This window comes from Pseudorca crassidens, chromosome 6 (assembly GCF_039906515.1).
Source record: "Pseudorca crassidens isolate mPseCra1 chromosome 6, mPseCra1.hap1, whole genome shotgun sequence".
In the NCBI taxonomy this organism is placed as follows: Eukaryota; Metazoa; Chordata; class Mammalia; order Artiodactyla; family Delphinidae; genus Pseudorca; species Pseudorca crassidens.
Window position 1 is genome coordinate 38,143,070 of NC_090301.1, and position 26,437 is coordinate 38,169,506.

Below are 26,437 nucleotides of genomic sequence, written 5' to 3' on the forward strand. Positions count from 1 at the left end.
TGAGGAAATGTTTTATTTTGGTTTTAGAGATTTAAGTAGAGACAGCAAGAACTGAACTTACAGATAATCCAATGCCACAATTAAAAACTTGAGATATTTAAATACAGACTTGTGAGAGCAAGATGAAAATATGCATAATTCCAACTCTGCTGCTTCTGCCTGGGCTTGGAATCGGGGTCTCAGAGGAGGTATCAGGGGCTGATTGTTGTACTGGGTGAGATCTGGGAGGGAGGGGAACAGGAATTTTTCTGCCACCAGTAAAGCTTCCTTTCCACATCCCAGTCATTGAAGAGAAATGCAATAGCTCAGAGTGAGGATCCCCAAACTCTCTCTGAGGGTGACCGAGCTGGGAAGCTCACTACCACTCTACTTCAGTTAAGGTCTTGCTAACCGTCGATCAGCAGCAGCTGTTCCCTAGGCACCTCTCAGACTGGCAACAGCCAGCTCACCTACGCAGGGCTCTGCTGAGCTGTGAGGCCTCGGTCCAGGGCCATCAAGAAGGTGTTTGGATGCACCCAGAGACTGGATGTTGGGAAGAGTAGGATGCTGGGTCTCTGTGTTTAATGGTTATGACATTTCACTCTACCACGCACACATAAGCACTTATTCAGTTTCCTTCTGATGAAAAATTGAGATGGAGATTTTGGAGAGCAGAGAGGAGCGTTTTACTGATGGCCTACTTAAGCAGTCAGGCAAGGTAAGAAGGGATGAGGCCATCCCACAAGGATTGGGGTGAACCGATCACACTCATGGAGCCCTCGCTTCTTTGCCAGTCTCCCCACATACTCACCAGCACACCGGATAACATCCCACTCACCACCCTCTGCCACATCTACCAACGCAGGACTATACACACGGACACACGCACACACTGAGTCCAGTGAAATCAGGCTAAAATGTCCATTCGTCTTTCTTCCAGACATGGGCTTAGAGTAGAAAAGGTGGATGGAGGGCAGGATATTTACATGTATAAAATTTCATACCAGTTGGCTTTTAGTACAGGTTGCTCTAAAGGTTGACCCTAGAATCTTTGCCCAGCCATCTGCTGTGCCTGGGGAAGTTACCCCAAAGCTGGGAGAGGCCTATTGGAAAGGTTATCTCAGGTAGAATTCTCATGCCCTATGAAGGTGGGATTGATTGCATTGCTAAGCCTGCTGGTAATATGAGAAGAGACTTTCCTAGCTTCCAAACAATTCTATCATCTCTCATTCTTTTTTTTTTTTTCTTTCAAAAATTATTGTTGAGTGCTTACTGGGTGCCAGGTGCTCTGCTAAGTGTTGTGGGTTCCCAGTCCTGTAAAGACAGGGTGGTACAATATCATTGGAGAGAGTTGGGCTTTGGTAGTTCTACACCTAGGGGATCCTAGCCACCAGTCTTCTCATTAGCAACTCGCCTGGACATGGTTTTTCCATCTGTAAATTAAAAGGAGTGAGTCAGTTAAGGATCCCCAAACCCTTTCCAATTTGTTAATTTATTTGTTTTTTGTATGATCTTGGCCAAGTACCTAACCTCTTGTGTCTCAGTTTTCCCACTCATGATACGGGGAGAATAGCAGTACCTCTGTCATAGGGCCACTGGGGGGATGACCTGGGTTAATGCATGTAAAGCAGTTATAACAGCACCTGGCACTATCATCCTCGCTATTAGGAACATCACTATCATTCTTTCCTTTGACATATACTGACTGTGCGTGTACCAAACACTGTTTCGGGAGCTGGAGACATGGCTACAAACAAAACCCAGCCACTGTCCTTGTAGAGTGTGCAGTCTAGGAGAGACAATAGACAAGTAAATATACAACGTGGCAGGTGGTCAGAAGTGCTGCTGCAAATGGGAGCAGTGAGACGGAGAGCATCGAGGTGGCAGACTGGGCGCTGTTTCCCACAACATAGCATCTCACGTTTGACCGGGGATGCGACGAGCTAACCATTTGGTCTCGGACAGAAGAATGCTCTGGGCAGAAGTGCAGAGTCCCCGGGGTGAGAGCACACTTGGCATGTTCCCAGAACAGCAAGGCCACCATGGCTGGAGCACAGTGATGCAGGGAGGGTGGTAGGGGTCCAAGTGTTGTAGAGGGGGCAGGGAGGCGGGGGAGGGCCACAGACTCCAGGAGGAACTTTGACTTCTTCACTGAGCAAAAGAGGAAACCGTTTGGAGGGTTTTGAGGAGACAGATGTTGTGATACGACTTTTATCTTAGAAGGATCCCTTTAACGTCTGCATTGAGTTTAAATTGTCAGGGAACAAAGCAGAAACTAGACAACCAGGCAAGCGATGATGGTGATAACTTTGACCAGGGTGATAGCAGTGGGTCAATTCTAAAACTATTTTATGTTTTCCCTCTAAAAGCTAATACGTTTTAAAGAAATTATTATTTGCTCCAAGAACCCCGCAAGTATGCCCATCGCCCTCCCCAGGGCCCCCTGTAGCAATTAACTTGATTAAAACCCAAGGCACATTATTTCTTCCGTGGAAGATTCTACAGTGAAAGAGAACCAGATGCCCCCAAACCTTGACTACCCCAAGAAACCTGACCGGCCTTGAGTTACTATTTCCTGGTTGAATGAGTCAAGTCTCCAGGGTTATCCGCCCAGTGAATTTCATAAGCATTTCATCCACTTGAAAAAAATTAAATCAAGAAACACGGCTATGCAAATGAAAGGCTCCAGCTGTCGAGATTTCCAGATGGACCCATTGTTTCATGGATTCTGTTGAGATCCCAAATTCTTTCTCCTTGCTGCCCTCAGTTCCAATCTAAAAAGTTCAAAGAAATTAATTATGTTTAAGAAGTATTTAAGTTACTTAAGGAGATTTTTTAAAGTCTTTTGTAAAACAAATTTGAAATGTTTGCCACCTCTAGTGAAGGCTTAAACTGGGTTGTCTATCGAAAGCCAAAATACTACATGCTTTTTAAACCAGCATATTTGCTCTTTTGTGTGATTACTTCTTCCTGGAGATATTTTAGACTTATCCACTTAACACCTGATTTAGGATGGGAATAGACCCACTTACCCACTAAACACCTGATTTAGGATGGGAATAGAAAGAAAAATAAGACAGTGTTCCTCATGCACTGCTGATATGAGAAAGGTCTTCTTTCCTGACTACCTGAGTCTCTTTCAGAGAGTTTAAAGCTTTATTTTATACTTTCTTATAGACTCTAAGAACCACATAACTGCCTAAAGACAGAATCATGCATTTAACCACAGAACAGAATTCCATATTATATGGTAGTTTGTTTCTAGGGTTAAGCCCTAAAGTGTGAAGGTAAGTGAAAATTCTTGTATTAGCAAAATTACCTTTATGATTTCCCTTAAATTGCCCTGGAAGTATAGTATACATAGTTTTATGTCTTCAACTCCATATCGTAATGCTTTTGGATCCTGAAATTCAAGAGCTGCAGGCTTGACTAATGGAAGAAACAAAGGGAATTCTATATATAAATCTGGCCTTTCAATCATCCTGTCTTTGAATTTTTAAGTGCCTGATATAGAAGAAAATATCGATTGGAATTCTGAAGCTTTCCTTCGGCAGGGTTCACTCCATTTTATTCTAATGTTAAGCCTCTTTAACTTTAACACGTGCAAACGGGTTTATTTTTTGTTGTGAGAATTAAAGGAGAAACTGCAGGGGTCTTTCACAGGAGTTAAGTTCTTAAGTCAGCGCCTAAGTTAAGTGCCCTTTGATGTGGCTCTGCTGTCCTGAACAGTGCTGATCTGTCTACATCACCTTCCTTCCTGAATGTGTTTCTCTTTGCCCTGGGTTTTCTCTTTATTAAAATCTAAATATGTGAGCCGTGGTGCTTTGTAGATATGCATGCCGTTTATAGGTTGCCAATTCTATTTTCCTAGGCTAAGTCAAATTGACAGATATTGTAAACGTTTACTATCTTTGTCATCATAGTAACTGCCACTGAAGGAACGAGCATTTGCAAATAGCATCTAGAACAATCTATTATCTACATGGACTCATTTCCCTTTGATGTAAAGTCAGGATTTCTACATAAGCTGAATCAGTCACTACCATTACAATTGAAAATTAGAAGAGGTGTTATGCAAAAATAAGCCTCAGACTCAAGCCCAGAGTCAAATGAGATAGACTGACTTACACCCTGATGCAGATGCTCCTGTTGCCACAGCCCTTTATAGGAGGATAGGTGCTCCCAAGTTCGCTTAAAATCACCAATGGCGAGTTGATGATGGCCGAAACTAGGTGATGGGTATTTGGGAATTTGTGACACTATCCTCTGTTGTTTATATAAATTTGAAACTTCCTGTAATAAAAAGTTAAGCATATATCTTATGGTCTTGTTGCATCCTATCCATAGTAGGAGCTCATGAGAAGCCCACAGCTCAGGCTCTGGGATCTGACTGGTCTGCCTTTGAATTCCAGCTCCACCACATAAGGCTGAGGGCTGAGTAACATCTCAGCCTTCCTGTGTCCTTGTTGGTGAGATGGGGATAACGATAGCATCCAAACCACGGCTTGTCGTAATAATTAAATAAGGTGCTACGTGTCTAGTCCTGCCTGACACACAGCAAGTACTCAATGAAATTAACTATTGCTTCAGAAGTTAGGATAGACTAAAGGCTTTCCGTCCTAGGTTTCTGATTCAATATTTGTTATTAAGTTCTCTGAGCCATTACACATAGGCACAAAAGTATTTTGCTTGAAAGTCAATTAAATGGAATTACTGGGAAAAATTATAAGACATTGCCTAAAAACATAGATTCTATTGGTCACAGATTGTGGGTTTCAAACCTGACTTTGTCACTTACTAGCTTCAGTGATCTTGGGTGAATTAATTAACATTGCTTGTTTTGGTTTTTTTCCATCTATAAAAGGGATGTTTGCAAAGATTAGAGCTCAACACAGTGCCCTCAACAAATAGTTGCTATTTTTAAAATATATTCTTATCACTAATACTAATAAATGATAATAGCAGTCATTATATTCATTCATTTATTCATCAAATAATTGTTGTCTGTGCCGTGCACGAGTCTAGAATACAGCAGTGAGCAGTACACATAAAGTACCTTCAGTCTTAGATAACAAACAAATCAATAGCTATGTAACAGATATCAAGTGATATATAAAGCTATAAAGCTAAAATAAAGCAGGATAAGTGGTGTGTAGAGTATCCGGTATGTTGAGGAGAAGGGTAGTGGGCTATTTTATATGGGCTCTGAGAAGCCGCCAGATAAGGGGACAGTTGAAGCAGAATTACTGAAAAAGCTTGTGGCTCTTTGGGGGAAGGGCTTTCCAGGCAGGGGAGACAGAAAGGACAGATGTGATGGCCCAGAGGAGGACAGGCATTACTTAGTCATAGGGGGTGCAGAGGGCAGGCTAGAGTGGTTGGAACAGAGTGAGTGGGGGGCTATGCTGATGGACAGGGTCGAGGGAGGCCACATCCTAAGGGCCTGAATGGTCATGAGAAGTTTGGGGTTTTATTATCAGTGAGGGAATTATCAATGAGTTTTCATCAAGGAGTGCTACATCCAACTTGAGTTTCAAAAGATTTCATCCTGTGGCTGCCCAGTAATCGTTTGCAGGAGGGTAAGGACAGAAAGGGAAGCTTTTGCCATAATCCTGGCAACAGAGGATGTGGTATAGTGAGAACTGGATAGATTCTGGATATATTTTAAAGAAAGAGTAGAGATGATTATGGCTTGGAAGTAGAGATGATCGTGGCAATTGAGGGCTGCTACTAGTCACCCAACACCTGTGTGTGAATTACAACAGGGATATGGATAGATATTTCCTGCCGGATGCCCGAGAACCTGATGACACCTCTGTGTGGTTAGCAGAAGTGTCCGTTCCTCTCAGCAGACACATCCCTGTACCAGGGCATGGCAAGGCAGTGGGAAGGGGTGGGGAAGCTACTTGTTAGCACCCCCTTGCCCCAATGTCCCAGAGCCCTTGTGTAGGGCTACAACCCTGGGCTTAAGAGGGAAGACAAAAGAGGACTCCAAAATATTGGGCCTGAGCAACTAGAAGAACAAAATTGCCATTTACTGAGATGGAGCTCAGTTCGGGACATGTTAAGCTTGAGATGCATATTAGGTATTCAAGTGGAAATTTCAATAGACAGGTGAATATATATGTCTTGCAAAGTAAAAGAAGTAGTTAGAACTGGGATATAAATTTGGGATTCATCAGCATGTGAGTTATTATACTACATATATATGTTTAATATGTAGCATAATATCATAATCATTTACAAAAATAATATAATGAGAAAGTTTTAAAAACAGTTCCTATCAGCACTCTTAAATCTTGTGGGTCCTTTTAATTTAGTTTTTGTTATTGTTGTGGTTGACATGTACTTGGGAAAAACATTCAAATGGTTTTTTAAAAGATAAGGTGAAATGAGTCCACATGTTCACTGCTTTACCTCCCATTTCTAGAGGTAACCACTGTTAACAGTTTCCTTTGTATCCTTCTAAAATTTTCTATGAATACAGAAATATACATAGATACAGATATGTGTCTATCTGGATATATTTGCTTTTTATAAAATTGTTATATGTACTATTTGCAACTTTTTTACAATTTTTGATAGATTTTTGTCAAATCACCCTCCACAAATGTCACACCAGTGTATACTCCCACCACCAGAGCATAGATTGCTTTTTTTCACCACGTCTTATCTAATACTGGACATGCCCAAACTTAATCATTGCCATTTGGTAGTTGAAAAATAGTACCCTCAAAATTTACATGGTTTTTTTCGTACGTGTATTGACCGTTTATATTTCTTTTTCTGTGAGCTGCCTTTTCAATGTCCTTTACACATTTTCCTAGTTTTTAAAATGGTTTGTATAAGTTCTTTGTGTATTAAGGAAATTAGTCTTTTGTCTGTGCTAAGCCGTTTTTCAAATAAGTCGTGCCTTGAGTAATTGCTGCAGTAGAAAAACAGAAAGTACGGGAGACATAAGAGGAAACTTTGGCTGCTGACGACACTGGGGACAGGCTTTTCCTCTGTCTCCTTCTTTACTTCCCTCCACCAAATCCCCACCCCCACCATATCCTTATCTGTTTTCTTTCTTTTATTTCAATGTCCTTAGCCTTATATGTGTATTTACATTTTTTTTTAACCTTATAGACTTAGTAAAAATTACCTTTCGGACTTTTAGTTTTGTGTTTTAGTACGAAGCCTCCTAACTTTAATGCAGCATAAGACTTCACAATAGGTCTGAACTTGGCACTGATGTATGGAATATACTTCCGTAATTGGTTTTATGTTTTCGTTATAATCAATGGAGGAAACAAAGGAGAGAAGAGGAAGCATCAACTATGTATAAGACACTGTGCAAATCTGGTGCAATTTTATCTCTTCTCGTCTTCTCTGGAAGGCAGCTTTTATTGATCTCACTTATAGATGAGGAAACAAAGTCTAAGTGAAATTAAGAAACTCACCTAGGATCACGAGGTTGAAATTTAAAATGTTGGACTGTGGCAGAAGACCACTATGCCTCTGTTGAATTACAAAGTCCACAGTGTTTTTAGTGGTTTTTTTCCCTCGAGGTTTAACAGAAAAGCCTCCTGAAAAAATATTCTGATTGTGTTAATAGGTTTAGGACTGAACTAGCAGATGAAAAAATATATTAATTCATTCAGCTATTAGTCTGCATTAGATTATTAGATCAATAGATATAAGAATACATTGATTTAGTACCTTTGGAATAAATTATTTGACAAAAGAGGAAGAACATGAAGAAATGCATATGTAACTGTGAGGTCTGTGTGTTATTTCCACCTAACTCTGGTTTTGCCTGTGTTTCCATAATTACTCCAAGCATCTTTCCGATGTGCTCTCTGGAGTGGTCTCCATGTGTGATCTGAGAGCCTCAGCCCCTCCCGTGGATTGTTGTGGGATTTAAGGTGAGCAAGCATTTGAGCGGTTGGTTTCTCCCTTGCAGGCCTACAATGGGCACCACCAGGCCTTGGAAGTCCTCCTGCAGTCGCTGGTGGACCTGGACATCAGGGATGAGAAAGGCCGCACTGCTCTGGATCTGGCTGCCTTTAAGGGGCACACAGAGTGTGTGGAAGCGCTTATCAATCAGGGTGCATCCATCTTTGTGAAAGACAATGTAACCAAAAGAACCCCACTTCATGCCTCAGGTAGGTCTTGTCAAGAGTCTGGTTACGCTAGTTCTGTGGCCCACTTATAAGTTCAAGTAAAAGGGTGGCAGCATTTTCTTTCATCCCAGTTCTTAAAATATCTATTTTCTTTCTACATCAGACATGCCTACACTCTTCCAAAATGCTTTTGGCTTACTATCCACTTGGTGATAACTGGTATTCTATGGCCAGAGAGCCTCTGGCCTTCTTCTTTAAAGACAGTTTTTCTTTAGAGCAGTCTTAGGTTCACAGGAAAATTGAAAAGAAGGTACAGAGATTTTCCACATACCCCCTGTCTCCCACATGTGCATAGCCTCCCCCATTATCCACATCCCTCACCAGAGTGGAACATTTATGACAATGGATGAACCTACATTGACACACCATAATCATCCGAAGTCCATGGTTTACATTAGGGTCCATTCTCGGTGTTGTACATTCTGTGAATTTGGACAAATGTATGATGGCGTGTATCCATCCTTCTGCCCTAAAAATGCTCTGTGCTGCATCTGGCCTTCCCCTTAACTCCAAAGAGAGTTCTGAACCTTTGGCCAATGGCAGTCACAAAACTTTCTGAAAAAAGGGCAAGATGTATTATGATCTTCAGACAAATTACATAGAGTAAAATCACACGGCATTTCGAAGCACAAAATTAATGATATTTCACAGCTACTTCATAAGAGGAGCTGTCAGACAGCAATCTACTCGGGACCTTATTGTGCAGCCTAAACGGTACTTCTTCACTTTTGCTCTGATTCTTGATGCATCAGGTGTAACAATAGGGACTGTTAAAAAGTGCATGTATTTTTCAAGAAGTAAGTAATTTGCCTTTTCTGCGACTTTTCTTCAAGATACATAAAAAAAAAAACTGTGTCCGTACACTTCTAGACATATACACAGATGGAAAGGTAATGTGGAAGAGTTTCTAGCTCAGCTAAGGCATAATTTCCTTCGGACTCAGGAATTCAATGATAATGGCCTTTGATCAGGAAAGCAGATAGCATCTTATAAAGAGAAATAACCATGAAATAATGGATGTATTGAGGAAGAAAAGGAGTGAAAGCAGTTTTCGAAAGACTTTATGATTCTTGTACTTGGGAAAATGTCCTTGGAATGTTAGATTTTGTGGAAGTATTGCCATCACATCCCTGAATACCCAAACCACTGAAGAAAAACAATATGGAGATTGAAAAACACGGTGTTGCCTAATTATCTGGAAATGATTGTTCCTGGAAAAAACTTTAGCAATGTTTGGTATGGTTAAGTTATAAATTCTTATTTCCCATCATCACATTTAGTCTTTTTGGTATTTTTGGTATTTATAAGTATTATTATAAAGTTTGGCATTCTAGGCTTTCTTGGTATTAAAGTTTACATGTAGTTCTCCTTTTTAAAGAGTAGTTGCCTATTATTAAGGAAAGCATTGTGCTTTAGTTACCATGTACTTCCTGACAATTACAAAGGGCCTGTTTTTTTTTTTTTTTTTTTTTTTTTTTTGGCTGTACGCGGGCCTCTCACTGTTGTGGCCTCTCCCGTTGCGGAGCACAGGCTCCGGACGCACAGGCTCAGCGGCCATGGCTCACGGGCCCAGCCGCTCCGCGGCATGTGGGATCTTCCCAGACCAGGGCACGAACCTGTGTCCCCTGCATCGGCAGGCGGACTCTCAACCACTGCGCCACCAGGGAAGCCCACAAAGGGCCTGTTTTGATTGTGGAAAATCACCCTTGTGGACAGGTAAACAATGCAGAATAATCACTGTCACTCATTTGCCACTGTGATATTGGTTGCGGTCCAATGGAGCCCTCTAGTGGTCAAGAGGACTCACTCCTTTTGGGTTTCCCTCGTGTCATTCATTAAAAAGATGCAGGCTGTCATTTGACTCTGTTCTCCACAAAATGTCTGCTGTGCAGAAGCTTTAGCCTGTGCTTTGAGAATCTGCTTTTCCAGAATCTTTTCCAGCTCATTTGAGATGCCAATATTTTTGTTTGTTTCAAATCCTGGGAGTACTGTGAGGAAGAGGAACCAGGATGGATTTTAGAGGGTTTGGCACAGATAGTTGTAATGACAGTTGTGGTCTTTGAGCAGCATGAGAAATGGCTGTCACTCATAGTCAGGGAGAGGCTGAGCTAGTCTGAAACAAAGCTGGACTTGGCAGTGCACAGCTAAAGGAGATGGTAGCATCTTTTTGTTGGAAGGCAATTGCGGAAAAGCATAGTTTGTGGGAAGCCAACGAGAATCCTAGGGTAGCTACACTTTTATGATAAGGGGGAATTATATTTACTGAGGGCTATTAGCTAAGTTCAAAAAGCTACTGTACACGGCCTCACCTCCCACCCCCTCACTGCTCCCCCCCACAAAAAAAAAGACACACTACTGAAGAAATTGGTTTGCTCTCCAGCATCCTGGATGAGTGATATGAACTTAGATGACTTTCCCCCCCTTTTTCTGTTTAGGCAGAAATCAAAATCCTTGGAACCATTATGATTATGAGTATTTAAAGAATATCAAATTGCTCTAGAAAGAGGAATCAATCAAAATATGCTGTACCTCCATTTCACGAGCATTATAAAATACCACCACCTGCAGTATTTAGCTATCAGTCCTCTGCTAATTATTTACTTTTGAGCATACATTAAACCCCTTGCATATTTCACCATTGGTAACAGATTTAATGTAATTTTTAAAACAAAAAGCAACACAACAGCAGCAACAATATTTCCACAAAATTTCCTCCTGAGGTACATAAATGGGATGTTGCTGAGCGTTCGCTGAATGAAATGTCTACAAAATGCGGGTATTATTCCTGTAGTTAATTTGAGTGGTGTCGAGGAATGTGAGCTAATTCTAATACGCATTGTCCCTGAAATATGTGTCCTTGTTAAATTAGCCTTCTCTCGTAACTGGCATGCAATAAAAAGGGCTGTAAAACGCAGCTCTTAGAAGAGCCTCTATCAACCTAACATAGCTGCATCTATTCCCTTCTCTCTCCACATCCATAACGAGGTTAATGCAATGTATTTTATGGTGTTCTCATTGTTCAGAGAGGAGAGAAGGTCACGTTTGGAATTTTAAACACATTTGTTCCTATCCTACTCCCTGAATGGAAAGCCATGCCTTTTGTAAGGCTGTGGGTTCCATTTAGCGAGCTGGAGGAAAGTACCTCACCTCAAGGATTGTCGTCCCGGAGGGAGGTTTGCTTCCGGGCCCTGGGGCACTGCAGCTCCTAAAAGAAGCATCTTGCCTTGTGCTTGCCCTGCCCTGTGTGGGTTCTGCCCTGGCCGGTCAAGGCCAACCCAAGGTTGGGGCCACACTTCCTGCCCCTTGCCAGTCACTACCTGGGCAGCTGGGTGATGGAGGGGCAGGGTGAGGGCCTGCCACACCCCAGTCAGAGCTTGGCAGGGAAGGAAGCGGGGGACAGAGGCGATGGGGGGTGGGGTGGGGTGGGAGGCCGCCGGGAGAAGGCAGAGAAATGAAGGCTTTGATTTGAGGAACTCACATGGAGGAGTCCTCCAGCTACTGGGGGTCCATCTGTGAGTCTCCTGGGGGTGCCAATCAATGAGCAGTGAGCCAATGGCTCGTGTACACCTTGCTGGCTTGACGTTTTGCTTTAAGTCACCACTAATCAGTTGGGGCAGAATAACTGCTTCAACGTCTACCTCAGAATGTAAAATGATGGGGAAAAGAGGTGAGATCTGTTCCCGTCTCCCTTCTTCCCCTCCTCTGCTCCCCTCCCCACTCCTCTTCCCTTCTGCCTTCTTTTTACAAAGGGCTGGAGGCAGGCTAGACACAGGATGATTATACAGAATTGAGAGGCTCTCTTAGAGGAACAGAAAGGATAACTGGAAAGTGGAGAGAGATGATCAGTCCCACAGGAGGAGATAAGACTGTCCTGTTTAGGGAAAAAAGCCTGTATACAGCAACCAGGGAAAAATGTTAGTTGAGGACCAAAGTGCCCTATAGGAAGAAAGGGGAAGATGGGTTGGTAACATACACATTGTGTGCTTTGCCCAGCAGCTGGCACGACCTGGAAACCTGGAGATGTCTGTTAGCAACAATTGAAAACCCCCCATTTGAAGTCCCAGTAAAGTTCACTTTGGAGGGATATGTGTGGTCTGTTAAAAGAATGTCCATTATTTTCTTTTTCAGTAATTAATGGTCACACACTGTGTTTGCGGCTATTACTAGAAATTGCAGACAACCCAGAAGTGGTTGACGTGAAAGATGCCAAAGGACAGTAAGTGTTCATATGCTTGGGGTTGACATTTCAAATCACTGCAGGTGACTGGTTAATTTATTAAATAGCTAGGAGGGCTGACTGCTGAATTCTAGGTTGGGGGTATATATTGGGGTGAAATTCATGGATGAAGGTCCTAGAATAATGCAGTGGCTTTGCACTGGAGTGTATATCCAAGAAAAATGTGTGTGTGTGTATATCTCGATGAAAAACAGCCAACTTTTTATGTCTGTAGCCATGTGCTCTGGCCTTTTTAAAATATTCCCTCCTTTGTTCTTTTCTATCCATTTTTACCCTCTTCTGAAGCTGCTACAGTCTCTTTTTTTTTTTTTTTTTTTTGCGATACGCGGGCCTCTCACTGTTGTGGCCTCTCCCGTTGTGGAGCACAGGCTCCGGATGCGCAGGCTCAGTGGCCATGGCTCACGGGCCCAGCCGCTCCACGGCATGTGGGATCTTCCAAGACCGGGGCACGAACCCGTGTCCCCTGCATTGGCAGGCGGACTCTCAACCACTGCGCCACCAGGGGAGCCCTACAGTCTCATTTTTTAAATTAATAATGTAATAGGACAGACCTCAAGAAGTTATCTCCACTGTAAAAATCCTTCATATTTTTATCCTTCCTGAGTTTGTTTTTCCCAAGTATTTTCCATCTGTTAGCCCGTTCTCCCACCCAGTCTTCTCTTACAAGTAGGAAACACAGAGCAATAAAGCACTAGTGACTCACCCCAGATATATGAGTTCATGTTGAAAGCCAAAGCTGGAACCTCACCTTCTGGATCCCAGCACTTGGATCTTTCGTCTCTGGGCTTGTCTGACTTTTCTTTAAGGCAATGAAGCTTTGTTCAAATAAAATCTTGAGCCAAAGTCCGACGTAGAAAACCATGAAAGTAGAGCTGCCCTGATAGAAGCAAGAGCATCTCTTACATATACACACTCCTTACTCAATTGATATTTGGTCAGTGCTACATAGTTCTGAAAATGATGGAATTCAAATGAACATTTTGAGGTGGAATCTTCCTGTGCCCCACCCGTATTGATCAGTCCACTGCCGCCATTCCATGTGGCCATTAGAGACCAGAGGCAGATAGCTTGTTCCAAGTGACAGATAGCAAGTTGGGGACCCTCAGAAAATATCAAGCAATTGTCAAGAGGGGAGAGAGACTGAGAAAGAGAGAGACAGAGAGATGGAGAGAGGGAGATCCTCCCACTGGAAGTGGTGAGTATTTTTTTAATCTTTTTAAAAGCCTAATTTCCCTGTTTTCCTAGAACCCCACTGATGCTTGCAGTAGCATATGGACACATTGATGCTGTTTCGTTGTTACTTGAAAAGGAAGCAAATGTGGATGCTGTGGACATCATGGGCTGCACAGCTTTACACAGAGGGGTATGTGTATTTTCCTCAGCTTCAGTCAAGCAATTTCATAGTGAGCTTGTTTCTTCTCCCCCTGCCCATATGAATTTTTAGTAAGAAAATTGTTTCCTGAGATAACCAATTAACCTCAGTCAGCCAAAAAGAAATTACAAGATCTTTTGCAAAGGTAAAATAATGGCAGGTACTCTTAGGTCCTGCTCTTGAGTTATCGCATTTGATTGTGATAATAGATACATGAACACCTACTGTTGGTAGAATTGGTTCTTTCTGATTGCATGCACATCATAGGAGATTTGCAAAAATTTTTTTAAAGCACAAATAAGAAAATCATAATCTCTAGTAATCCCACCTCCTAGAGGTAACCACTTTTTGGTGTATATATCACCAATCTTTTTTTCTAAATATAGATCTGTTTTAAATTTTAAAAAGAGAGAATACTGAAGATGCTATTTGGAACCTGCATTTTTTCTCTTAGTATATCAAGTACCTTTTACCATATCACTAAATGTTTTCCTGCCCTATCATTTTTCATCCTCCACTGTGTACAGGTGTCATCATTTATTCCAACGGTTACCTAGTTTTGAGTAGCCATGCTGTTTTTAATTGTTCTTTATACAGTGTAGGCCCATTCCCCACCTGAAATATGTATCCTGCTGAAATATGTATCCTGTGGGTAATTCTTCATACACACCTGCTGAACTGTTTTTTAAAGCATGTCAAATAATCCCAATGAAACAAAAGTAGAAATCAGAAAATTGCTATTTGAAGCTGGTGCTGACCACCACGATCAATGAAAAGAAGAGGAACTGTGAGCGGTTAACGCCATAACCATGGATCTTATTTCTTGGGTACTTCCTGCGGGCCACACAGCAGGCTGAGAGCCTTTACATATCTCACGAGTCCTCAAAACAGGCTGTGAGGTCCTTATTACTCTCCCCATTTACAGGTGGGTAAAGTGAGGCATAGAGAGACAAATTGACTTGTCCAAGTTTTATAAGAGGGAGCCAGAATTTAACTGACATCTTCCTGATTTTAAAGCTGATGCTTTCCACTCTATCACGATTCCCTTTCATGGTTATGTTGGGAGAGTCAAGAGACGTTTCTAAAATGCTGGTGTTCGCACAGACCTTTCTGTTATGAACCCTGCTAGGTTGTCCTGCCTCTCTCCTCCCAAGTAGCATAGAGTCTGTTTCCCTTAAGACCCCGGCGTATGTCCACTCACTCTGAGCCCAGCCTCCCTTAGCCACCTGCTTCGCTTCCTGAGTCTTCTCAGATTTGTGTTGTGTTTTTCATTGCGATGCATCAGATTATGACGGGACATGAGGAATGTGTGCAAATGCTGCTGGAACAAGAAGTGTCGATTCTGTGTAAAGACTCCAGAGGGAGGACCCCCTTGCACTATGCGGCTGCTCGTGGCCACGCCACGTGGCTGAGTGAGCTGCTGCAGATAGCACTTTCCGAGGAGGACTGTTCTTTCAAAGATAACCAGGGCTACACGCCGCTGCACTGGGCTTGTTACAATGGTGAGTTAACTGTCATTGGGCTGAATTCCATCAGACTTCCTGCCCCAACACCACTGTGATCTCAGAGGAGGTGGGAAGAAAGCGTCAAGCTGTAAACCAGGGTTTCCAATCTTTCTGCATTCAGATACCTCAAAAAAGATACCTTTTTATTTTTTTGATATTTTTCCCTCCGTGGCTACCATGATGCCATAATGGAGTGAAAATTCACTTTACTCTTTTTGTTGATCAGTAACCTGTAACTCCTAATCAGAACTTCTGATGAACTGAAGTAACCAGTTTTAATCAGGGTTTCTTCTCTATATGAGACAACCAGGGATCCTACAAGGAATTAAAATAATACAGCTAAAAACAACCAAAACAATATGATGTAATAATCTGTCACAATTGACAGCTGGTAGATGCATGATTTATCTTTCAGTATTTCCTTTTTATGTCTCACAGTCCCCATTTATTTAGTTACACTTGCTACTTAGGAGATTTAAAAATTTGTGTTTCGCTTATTTGAGTAGAAGAGTAAATGCATGCTAATTGTTACATTTCAAAAATACTGAGGCATCTAAGGTAAAATTGTCTCCATTCCCAAACTTACCTTCTGATGTAATTTGGTGTTTATCTTTCATAATTTTCCCTTGAGGATGTAAATAAATACAGATGTGTGTGCATCTATTTTTTTAAAACTAGAATCATGTAACAAACATCATTCTGTAACTTTTCTTGTTGTTGTGTACTTAACATTCTATTGCAGATATCCTTACAAGTCAATGTGTATCAGTATACATTGATCTTTTTAATAGTTGTGTATTTTGTATCAGATAGATAAATAGGTATAGACATGCATGAGTCTGAGTGTGTAAACCAGAATTTAATATTTATTCAGCCAGATCCCTGTTGATGAACACTCAAATTGTTTTCAGGTTTTATTCCTGTTACAAACAGTGCTGCAGTGTGTGTGTTCATATTATGGACCTTATATTCTGTCAGATAAGTTTCCAGAAGTAAAATTATTGATGAGGGCTTGTATATTTTTTAATTTTAATAACTTATACCATATTACTTTGGTATATCATAATTTTTTACTCCACCAAACATGAATATAAAACTACTTTCCCAAACTTTTGTCAGCCCAAAATGATATCATCTTTTTAATTTTTGTCAATTTGAAGGGCAGATAAAAGGTATCTCATTTTAATTTGTGTTTCCTTGTCTAATAGTGTATTGATTTATGTATTTTCATTTCCTCTTCTGGAAATTACTTTTTCCTTCTGTTGCTCACTTTTTTTCCTATTGAGTTGTTTATCTTTTCTCACACATTTGTAGGAGCACCTTGTCTTAGGATATGAATCCTCTGTGTGTTCTGTGTGTTGCAAACGTTTTCTGTCAATCTACCGTTTGTCTTTGCTCCTTGTTGCTGATGTCTTTTTCCATACAGAGATTTTTGAACTTTTATGTAGTTGAATCTGTCAGATTTTTCCTTTATGGTACCTGGGTTTACAGTCTTGCTTAAGAAGGTCTCCTACCCCTAAGCGAACATGAATATTTTCCCATATATTACTTATTCTGCTTTTGTTGTTTTATTTTTCCATTTTCAATTCTTCTATTAAAATTTGCACTCAGAAACTATGATTATTGGGTCCACAAAGGTTTTATGGTGCCTTTTATGGTGCCTTAATTTAATACCTTTCATTATGTTTTTATTACAGTCCTCCTTTTTTCATTGGTTCTGACCTCAATAAGAGTCAAATCCTCTACTTGTTCAACTTTGTTTTGCTCCCTCACTACCATTGGAGGATTGTGATTTTTTTTTTTTTTTTTTTTTTTTGCGGTACGTGGGCCTCTCCCGTTGCGGAGCACAGGCTCCAGACGCGCAGGCTCAGCGGCCCAGCTGCTCCGCGGGATGTGGGATCTTCCCAGACCGGGGCACGAACCCGTGTCCCCTGCATCGGCAGGCAGACTCTCAACCACTGCGCCACTAGGGAAGCCCGTGATTTCTTTTTTAATTTACCTGCTCATGGGCGAGGTCTCCCTAACCCCCATCGGAGTTAAGCTGTGAGAGCTATCTGGCACTGGAAAACCTACAGAAAGGGGAAGACGCAGTAAGAGTATTGATTATAATGGCAGGTGGAAACCTTGCCACAAACCACATTTTCTCCCCTGGAGTTGGGTGGGGTAGGTATGGCAGGTCTTTCTGTTCTTAGGCCTCTCAAGGTACAAGCAGGGGAGAGGGAACAGTCCTCTCCTAAACAATTCACCTTTCCAGTGCAGTCTTCCAGGTCTGAGGTTTAAGCTCCCCTCTCCCCAGAATCTCCTTCTCTGAGCACTTTGAGATACTGAAAGTCGTTCAAGGATCCCCAGTCCTACCTACATAGACCTTTAGATTGAGATTCATATAGTCTCTAAGAAATGGTTTGGGTATGTGCTGCGGCTAGGCACTTTGGGGGAATTCATACTAATAAAGGGGTTGAAGTGTCTGGAACTGTTTGAGTGAGTGTTGGGTATAGTTGGAAAGCTAAACAGTATAACTTACATAAAGTTAGGGGATTTTTATATTCATTACTTCATATGCTTCTCCCTAAAAGCAGTTTCACCTTTTTTTCTTTATAGGTACAAGAAAGGTTTGATTTTATTTTAATACTTAAAATTGTCCAATCTATATCCTTTTGGGGCAGATCGGAAGAGAACTCTAATTTAGCACTGAACTCGGCCAAGGAGAAGTTCCAGGGCAACAACCTATATTCCAAAGCCAACTAGCTTTACCTTCTTGCCTTAACCAGTTAACATTGCTTCACAAACCTCATTTAGGTCCTTCATCAAGTAAAGCTCCCGTTATCCTGTGACATCAATAGGGCATGTATTCCTGCTTTAAGTTTTTCTATGTAGGAAACTGAGGCTCACAGATCACATAACAACTACGCTGATAGAGCTGGGGCCTAACTTAAATTCAGTTGACTTGAAAACTGTCATTTTGTTGAAAATAGTTATTCACATTCACTCATCTACTTATTAAAAAATACTTATTGGGTACATACTATTTGCCAGGATCTATTCTTGGTGCCATTTTAAATACTCTATAGTGTTTTACAGTCAAAGCCCTTTCACTGGCATTATCTTAAATACTATTTTCTATCACTCACATCTTCCCTTCCCTAGGGTACATAATTATAAGTGAACCTAATCATATGGGTGAAAGGGAAACTTTCTATTGTAAATATGGGCAAACTGAGGCATACCTATGTTAGGCATCTATCTATTAAGAGCTGAGAGTAACGTAGAATTATTCTGCTTGTAAATGAGGTCTCTTCTGTTTCTCTCCACCAGACCATATGGCCTTCACTGTTTTATTTATTCATTATGTCTCAGAACACCTGTGAGCATAGTTAATAACATTTTGACATTTGGTGAATTTTATTCCATGGAGAATAAATGTTCAGCTAATTCAGGAAAATTCATAGGCCAGAATTCAATACTTAATGATAAAAATAGATTGAATTAAACAAAGTTTCTTTCTTGGAAGCTCCCTAAATTCTTTTGATTCCTTGCAGGTAATGAAAACTGCATAGAGGTACTTTTGGAGCAAAAATGTTTTCGGAAATTTACTGGTAATCCCTTCACTCCACTGCACTGTGCAATGTAAGTAGAAATGCTGGAAGTTAATGGTGTTGCTTGAATTCTTTAAACTACATGTAGAGAAATTGCCTTTCAGGGAAGGAGAAAGGTTTTAGATTATAGATAAGACCAATATATTCCATTTCACTGCTAAAGGCAAATAGGTCTGATAGCAAAGTGCAGTCCATAACGTTAATGATTTTCTAGGAAATTTTTGTGGAGTGCCATGGTTCCAAGGTGGCTCACAGACCATCTAGGGAAACTGCAGGAAGGGGTGGACTGAGGAACACAGCACACACCTCCTGAAGAGTTCTTCAGATATACCTCACATCTGTCTGACAAATTCTAAAAATAAGTTGGGGTTAACAACATATGCCTGTGGATGATTAGAAAGATATTCTGTACGAGTAAGACTTTTCATATATGGTAATTCTTCATAATGTTGAAATTCTTTTTTGATAAATGCAATTTTTGCTCCAGTCTCATAGTGTGAACCATTATTTAGAGAATACAGTGACACTGAGACAGACTTCCATGGTAAGCTTGGGGGGAACATGGTCACCTGGGCCTGTGTTCATCTGGGGGTCCATGTTCACCTGGGCAGTGATGGACAGCCTGGGGGCCCAAGACTTGGGAGTGCTTTGTCTTTGCCTCATCTCTGTGCTTCACATGAAGCTGGGTCATTTGATTGGAAAGACATTAGAGGTATAAAGTGGATCAAAAAAGAAGAGATAAGAGATTATGAGTAGGAGTGATTTTAAATCTGAAGAAACATGTCTTCTTCACTTTGGTGTATCTCCAAAACACCTAACATGATGCCTTGTGTAAGTGGCGTGCAGTAAACTCCTTCCTGGAAGTAGGGGGTTCTGAAGAAATGCTAACGGTTACAGAGTGTGTGCCTTTAGAACTGTTAAAATGACTAAAGAAGACTATTGAAGCAAACTTGATTTTACAGTTCATGAAGCAGGCAGTCTCCACTCTCAAGAGTTCAGAGAGCTGCAAAGTGGGGCAGGAGACAGGAAGCTTGTACAGGATGAAAAATAGGGAACAAGGAAGAGCAGGAATAAAACTAGCTGATTGGCTGGGGTTACGTATCTGGCTTTATTTGAGGTATCATAGGAATAGGGCAATCACCCATATAACTTGGTGCTCATGGACTGGCTACCTAGATGGTCTGACCTCTAGGCAGATGGAACATTTACAAGAACATGAAAACTAAAAGTTAAGTTTCCTTTTGCGGACGTGGTTTCTCAGGATCAGCAGCACCTGGCCTACTGAGGAAAGGTTAATGCAAGATCATTTTGACAGTTCCCCCTTTTGATCAGCCTCTGGCCAAGCAAGAGGTTTGAGCAAAGATGGTGTTGTAAGTTATTCTCAGTTACCATTGCCTCTTTGCATTTCGGTATATATTTCACAGGAAATGATATCAGATTCATCATTCCAGTTGGAGAAAGACCATTTGTTGACTGATTGATGGCTGCGTACACTCACCTAAAACCTTGAGAGAACACAACAGACCAGAGAGATAATTATTATTAATAATAGTAAAAGTATTCCTAAGGTTTGCAGGGCAATCTTAAGCCAGGGTCCCCATGAACCAAACCAGCTAGAATCAAATACGTCAAGAAATGATCCCAAAGAGGGACCTACTTCTTTAAGCCAGTTGGTCTATATTTATATATCTTGCGACTCTGTCTCCATTTCCCCAGAATTGTTTATTCAGTGAGTTCGTTCCAGAGAAACTGAGGCATTAACAATCAGAGGGAAGTTTCTGTAGGCAAAACCACAGGATCACCAGCATTGTAGCAAATCCAACAGGTTGGAGGTTAGATTACCCCCCTTTGCAATGGCCTGACATATGTGAACAATGATATATCTTTCCAGGCCAAGGTCAAGGCAAAGGTGGATAAAAAAATTGTAAAGACCTCCATGGTGTAAGAATAAGGAAAAGGATGGCCAGAGAGGGGAAGAGGAATGGAAAGAAACATTCTTGATCCAGCATCTTGGGAGGAAGCAGTTTACTTCGGTGTTAGCTCCTTCTGGTCAATTTGATTTTGAGATCTCTGGCATTTGCCGAGGACTAGGTGTCAGGTGGAGCCTTCTTCAGTTTTGAAATATGCACTCAAAGTTCAACACTTTGTAATTTGGCAGCAGCGTCAGGGGTCAGGAGTACTTGGTAGGGTCTTTTCCATGAATCTCTTTTGCAAAAGCATCAGAGTAAAACAATTAACTGTCTACAAATGACAAAAGACTTAAAAATGCCTGTGGTTAAAGATCTGATGAGAGTTCATTATAATGGAATTAACAAGAAAATTTGGTTATTTCTGTGACACACAACATTTAACTGGAATAACTGGATAACTGGAATTATGACTGATAACATTATACCAGGACATACCAGATTTTTAGGAATTTTATACAATTTCTGGAACACATATAGATAACATAGACCCCTACAAATATAACCTAAGAAAGTTAAACATCACTTCTTATTTGACAATGCCTCCTATGTAATTTAACATGTCAACTAAGCATAATTAGTTTAACATTTCTCTTTTGATAAAGAAAGAGAACAAATCTTTTGAGATATTCTAGGGGCCTTGTGGAAAAATCCCAAAGTTAGTTTAAGATTTTATTTAGAATTTGATGTTAGGAAGTTTATCAGAATATCAAAAGCTTTTAAAATGTTTGATCAAATAGGATCATAGGTCACTGTGAAACAATACTTAATTATCCATTTAACCAAAGTGACAGTTAAAGACTTCAAAGGCAAATATAGAACATTACATAGCAGTTAAAAACAAAAACAAACACAAACCTTAGTTCTGTTAATATTGAGAAGACTGGTTTTTCTTAAGTAAGACCGGGTAAAGTCAGTGTGAAGCACAGTAAATTATTTTGGTGAAACACAAAATCTTTGCTTTTCAGGCAGATTATTTAAAAGGTAAAGAAAAACCTTTGTTTATAATTTCTTATTAAGAGCACACCAATAACCTTTAAAAAAAAAACTTTGTCTTTTTAACAGAGAGAAAACCAAATTCTAATTTTGCTTTACTGTACTTTTGATATTAAACCTCATTTTTTATGGTAGTGTACATATGGACATATGTACACTACCAAACGTAAAATAGCTAGCTAGTGGGAAGCAACCGCATAGCACAGGGAGATCAGCTCGGTGCTTTGTGAACGCCTGGAGGGGTGGGATAGGGAGGGTGGGAGGGAGGGAGACGCAAGAGGGAAGAGATATGGGGACATATGTATGCGTATAACTGATTCACTTCGTTATAAAGCAGAAACTAACACACCATTGTAAAGCAATTATACTCCAATAAAAAAGTTTTTTTAAAAAAGAGGATCATAAAGATCAAAAAAAACAAAACAAAAAGGCCTCATTTTTTAAAAACTTAAGTCTATTCCAATCTTAGCCAACTCAACCACATGTAAATTTCCTTTTCCAAGATTCCTTTCCACAAATCTTCTACAACTTTCTTACATCCAGTCAGATTTTGTCCTATTTTTCCAATTCTGGAATAACCAGTCATTTTACTTTAAGACAAAGTTACTTTCTCTTTTCCCTTACCAAAACAAAATAAAATGAACAAACGATAACAAAAATGTCCTTCATACATTTTCTTATCCAAAAAATATATTCTGCTTTCCTACCTACTTTTCATATACAGTTGTTTTCTTTCACCCTTATTTCTAATTAGTTTTAATTGACTAAAATTATTAACCCTTAGAATCCTTAATTTTAAATCTTAAAACTAAGAAATAAGCAATTGTGGTCTGTGTTACACTAGTACTCTGTGGATTGGCAAATTTATGAATACACTTCATAATTTTTAAAGTATATTCTTCCTTATAGTAAATTTTTCATCATGGCACAAAACATGTTTACTAATAGAACCAAATATCTTAGGTCTTCTGTAAAAGGAAGCCAAAAGTGGATAAACTTATGTTGAGTAAGTTTCAGTATTTTATCTTATTTGGAAATAATCTAGATATTCAATGAATATCCATTATTTAATTTATCTCAGTGTAGCTTTAAGGTTTCAACTTACCAAAAGCATTTTGGAAACTATTTAAAGTAGACATACCATAAAACATACTTGTTGAAAAGTTCATTTATAAACTTTTATCTTACTTACATCTATTTAATTTACAGTTCTTAACAATTATGTTTAGATTACTCATGAAAATTTCGTGAGACATTAAACAACTAACCATCATCTTAGGTTATTTTTCTTGCTGACAAATTCTGTAACAGAGATAACATGGGCTTACTTGACTTTTAGTAAACCTAGGTAGAATAAAAGTTGTATGTCTGCCTTATATTTAATTCTGATAAGTCTAAAGACATGCCTGTTTTAATTAAACCAAGGATTTGCATAAAACCTTCTAGGACAATCTTTTTTCCAGTTTCCCTGTTGATTGCAAATGAGACACCAATCTCTGGTGTTTTGATGACCGTGCAATGGTGTTTTAGGTTTTTGCCCTTGGAATTGTTGCAGCTATAAGGCCAGTAACTTTGAGAAGACTTTTGCTTATGGTCTTGTAGCCTCTTCAGAATGGAAAGGCAATTCAGGTAGAGGATCAGTAGACCCTGAGTACTCAGGTAAAGGAGGGCAGAGGGGTGTAGTAGGGTCACATTTGTCTTATAGTCTTTTGTTTTCGGTACCTCTGCATCTTTAATTTTTCATTAGCCTTTTGTAATAAATCTTTCAGTAAGGCTATTTTGGAATCTTGAAGCTTTCTGGGGGCTCCTGCATACCAATTAAAATAAGTATTCCATTCTGTTTGTTGATTTGGGAACCCTTGCTTTCAAGTGCACTTCTTAAATGAATCATCTTGTCTAACTGGAACATGTAGCGTCTAGGACCACAGTTCTTAGACAAAATAAGCAGGTGTGCTGGAAGGTAGAGCACTCAGTGTTTTGAAACTTGAGGATTCTATTTCTTCAGCTAAGCCTGAGTTTCTTGGAGCCAAATTTATACCTAAGAGATGTGCTGCTGGGTTGGGGATTTTGTGGTGTTTTACAACGTACTTCATAGCATAGAAATTTTCTTGAGGTTTTTGGGTGACCTAGTGTCAATCTAAACCATTCCATGACCAGCTTAACCCAGCACAGGAGAATTAGATTTAGGTGCAAGCCCTCTAGCAGCTTTTCAGTGCTTGATCCGTGCCCACCAATTTTGAGGCTTTGGCTTCTGAGATTCTCATTAACGATAGATCTATTGCTCTTTTCACAAGAAGATTCCTTTATCGTGGCAGATGCTCTAATGGCTTTCAGTGGTCTGACTTGTGCCCACTGAGATGTTGATGTGCCATTGGTCAAGACAGTCTGAATCCCTTATCTTATTTCCCCATGTCCCCCAGTGGTTTATGCTATGGAAGCTCTCTGGGAACTTTAATAAACCCTTTCTTTTAATAATTTTTGGGGAAAGTTTGTTTGGATTGGAAAGCTGCACGCAAGTGAGCAGAGCTCAAGTCTAAGAGTGACTTACCCATGGCCCTCGGTAATGACAGGAGGAACAATGAACTCAGAGGGTTCAGCAGGCACCTTGCCTGTGTGTCTTGCTTGCAGTCAGCTTTGAATCTCATTCCCATCGGCAAAACTGTTAAAATGATTAAAGAAGACAATTTAGGTGATACAAAGTTTATTTAATAGTTCCTCAGGCAGGCAGTTCTGAGAATTCTTGAGAGTAGAGATGACCTACTTCATAACGTGTTAGAGAAAGTTTATTTGTATGATCTAAATTGTCTTCTTTAATCATAAATTAAACACAGACCGCAGATATTTGCATCAGTTTTTTTTAATGCGTCAGATTATTAAACATATAGTGCATAGGAAGATGGAGTAGGAGGGGATATATAATTTTTTAGAGAGCAAGATTTTAAAATTTGAAATCTATTTTCATTTTAGAATAAATGATCATGAGAATTGTGCATCATTGCTACTTGGGGCCATAGATTCCAGTATTGTCAATTGTAGAGATGACAAAGGCAGGTAAGTGATCCTAGGATGGCATGGCTCTTGTCTTGATGAATCTTAGTCTGCTTTGTGGTTGCAGAGTGGCCAAACATCTATGTTTGTTTAATTGAAAAAGTAATATAAAAGCATGGTTTTAAAAATTAAGTATAATAAACAATATATAATTTAAAGAAATTACCCTCTTAGCCCAGAAACCCCAGCCTCTTCCACTGAGAAATCCACTCTAAACTGTTCTTTCTAAATTTTTGTATTCTCCCAAATATTTTCTAGACATAGCTACAATATATATGCTTCTGTTCTTTTTATGCAAATGAGAACATTCTGTAGAAATGCTCTGCTTTCAGCATATCTTGGAGATCTTTCCATACCAGAACATATGTATTTACCATGTTCTTTTCAAAGCTGCATATCATTCCATTGACTGGATATGTTATAATTTAATCAGCCTGTTCTGCTTTGAAGAATATTTGGTTGTTTCAAAACTTTGGTATTTTAAAGAGTGGTGCAGTGAACAGTCTAGTACATTTGTCTGTTCACATGACCAAGTGTATCTGGGAGATAAAGTCCTAGAAGTGGAATTTTTTGGTTCAAAGGTCATAGTGTTTAATTTTGATAAATCATGCCGAATTGTCCTCCCAAAGGAATCAGCTATTCACGTTAAATGATGTAGGCTTTTTTAAAAATAGCCAATTGTCTACACAATTAAGGCTTAATTTTGGAAGTATGTTTATCAAAGATGAGAGAGAAATCACTGGAACTCAAGATTAAAGAGTCCGTAAAGATGCTAATTGTATTATCAGGGCCGCTTCCTATACCCCCCAAATCTGGTAGTGCTGTTCACATCGGTGACACTTCACTGTCCACCCCGAATGGCCTTTGGGGGAACCTGATCACCATTTCTGTAAGCTGATAAGTTTTAAATCCCTAAGACGATACTATGCACATGTTTCTCAGGCATATATAGAAAGAGAGTGTGTTTACAGGAAGTTAAAATCATACTTGTTTTAAATCGTTAGGACACCACTTCATGCAGCAGCATTTGCTGATCACGTGGAGTGCTTGCAGCTTCTTCTGAGACACAACGCTCAAGTGAACGCAACAGACAATTCAGGGAAAACAGCACTGATGATGGCTGCTGAGAACGGGCAGGCCAGCGCTGTGGGTACGTGCTTGACTTGTGGACTTCGAGTTTATGCCTATCCAAAACCAAAGGCATGGAAAATCGAGCAATTGGTCATCCTCTTGGTTTATACATGTGAAAAAAGACCGACGTTTTGTTTAGGCCACCTGATCTACCTGCTAGTCATCTTCAGTCCCCTGTTAACTTGGTTATTGATGGATTTTGTCAAACCGAGCCAACCTTTCCACAGTGAAATCTCTCAACATTTAGAAACCAAATAGAACAGGATCATTTTATCTGGAAATAACAAAATTGTAAAGGGAATTAAAATTAATGCCTGTGGACCTTGGATTTGAATAGAATAGCTATGGCAGTAAATTGCTCCTTTTTTCTTCAATAATATTAAATATGATTATGTGAGCTGTACAAATTTAAATGTGTTATTGTTTTGGTAGTAACTTCTCCAAAAT

At 40.0% G+C, this 26,437-nt stretch overlaps 1 protein-coding gene across 8 annotated transcripts in view; it reads left to right on the top strand.

Moving 5' to 3' along the window:
• Positions 1-26,437, top strand: part of ANKRD44 (ankyrin repeat domain 44) — a 320,050-nt gene that overhangs the window by 283,819 nt on the left and 9,794 nt on the right. For all 8 annotated transcript variants that reach the window (XM_067741110.1, XM_067741112.1, XM_067741115.1 and 5 more), the window contains exons 18-24: positions 7,922-8,123; positions 12,270-12,357; positions 13,624-13,741; positions 15,036-15,252; positions 18,792-18,879; positions 24,779-24,862; positions 25,864-26,009. In XM_067741110.1, the coding sequence (XP_067597211.1) occupies positions 7,922-8,123; positions 12,270-12,357; positions 13,624-13,741; positions 15,036-15,252; positions 18,792-18,879; positions 24,779-24,862; positions 25,864-26,009 (943 nt within the window). The remainder of the gene's footprint in view (positions 1-7,921; positions 8,124-12,269; positions 12,358-13,623; positions 13,742-15,035; positions 15,253-18,791; positions 18,880-24,778; positions 24,863-25,863; positions 26,010-26,437) is intronic.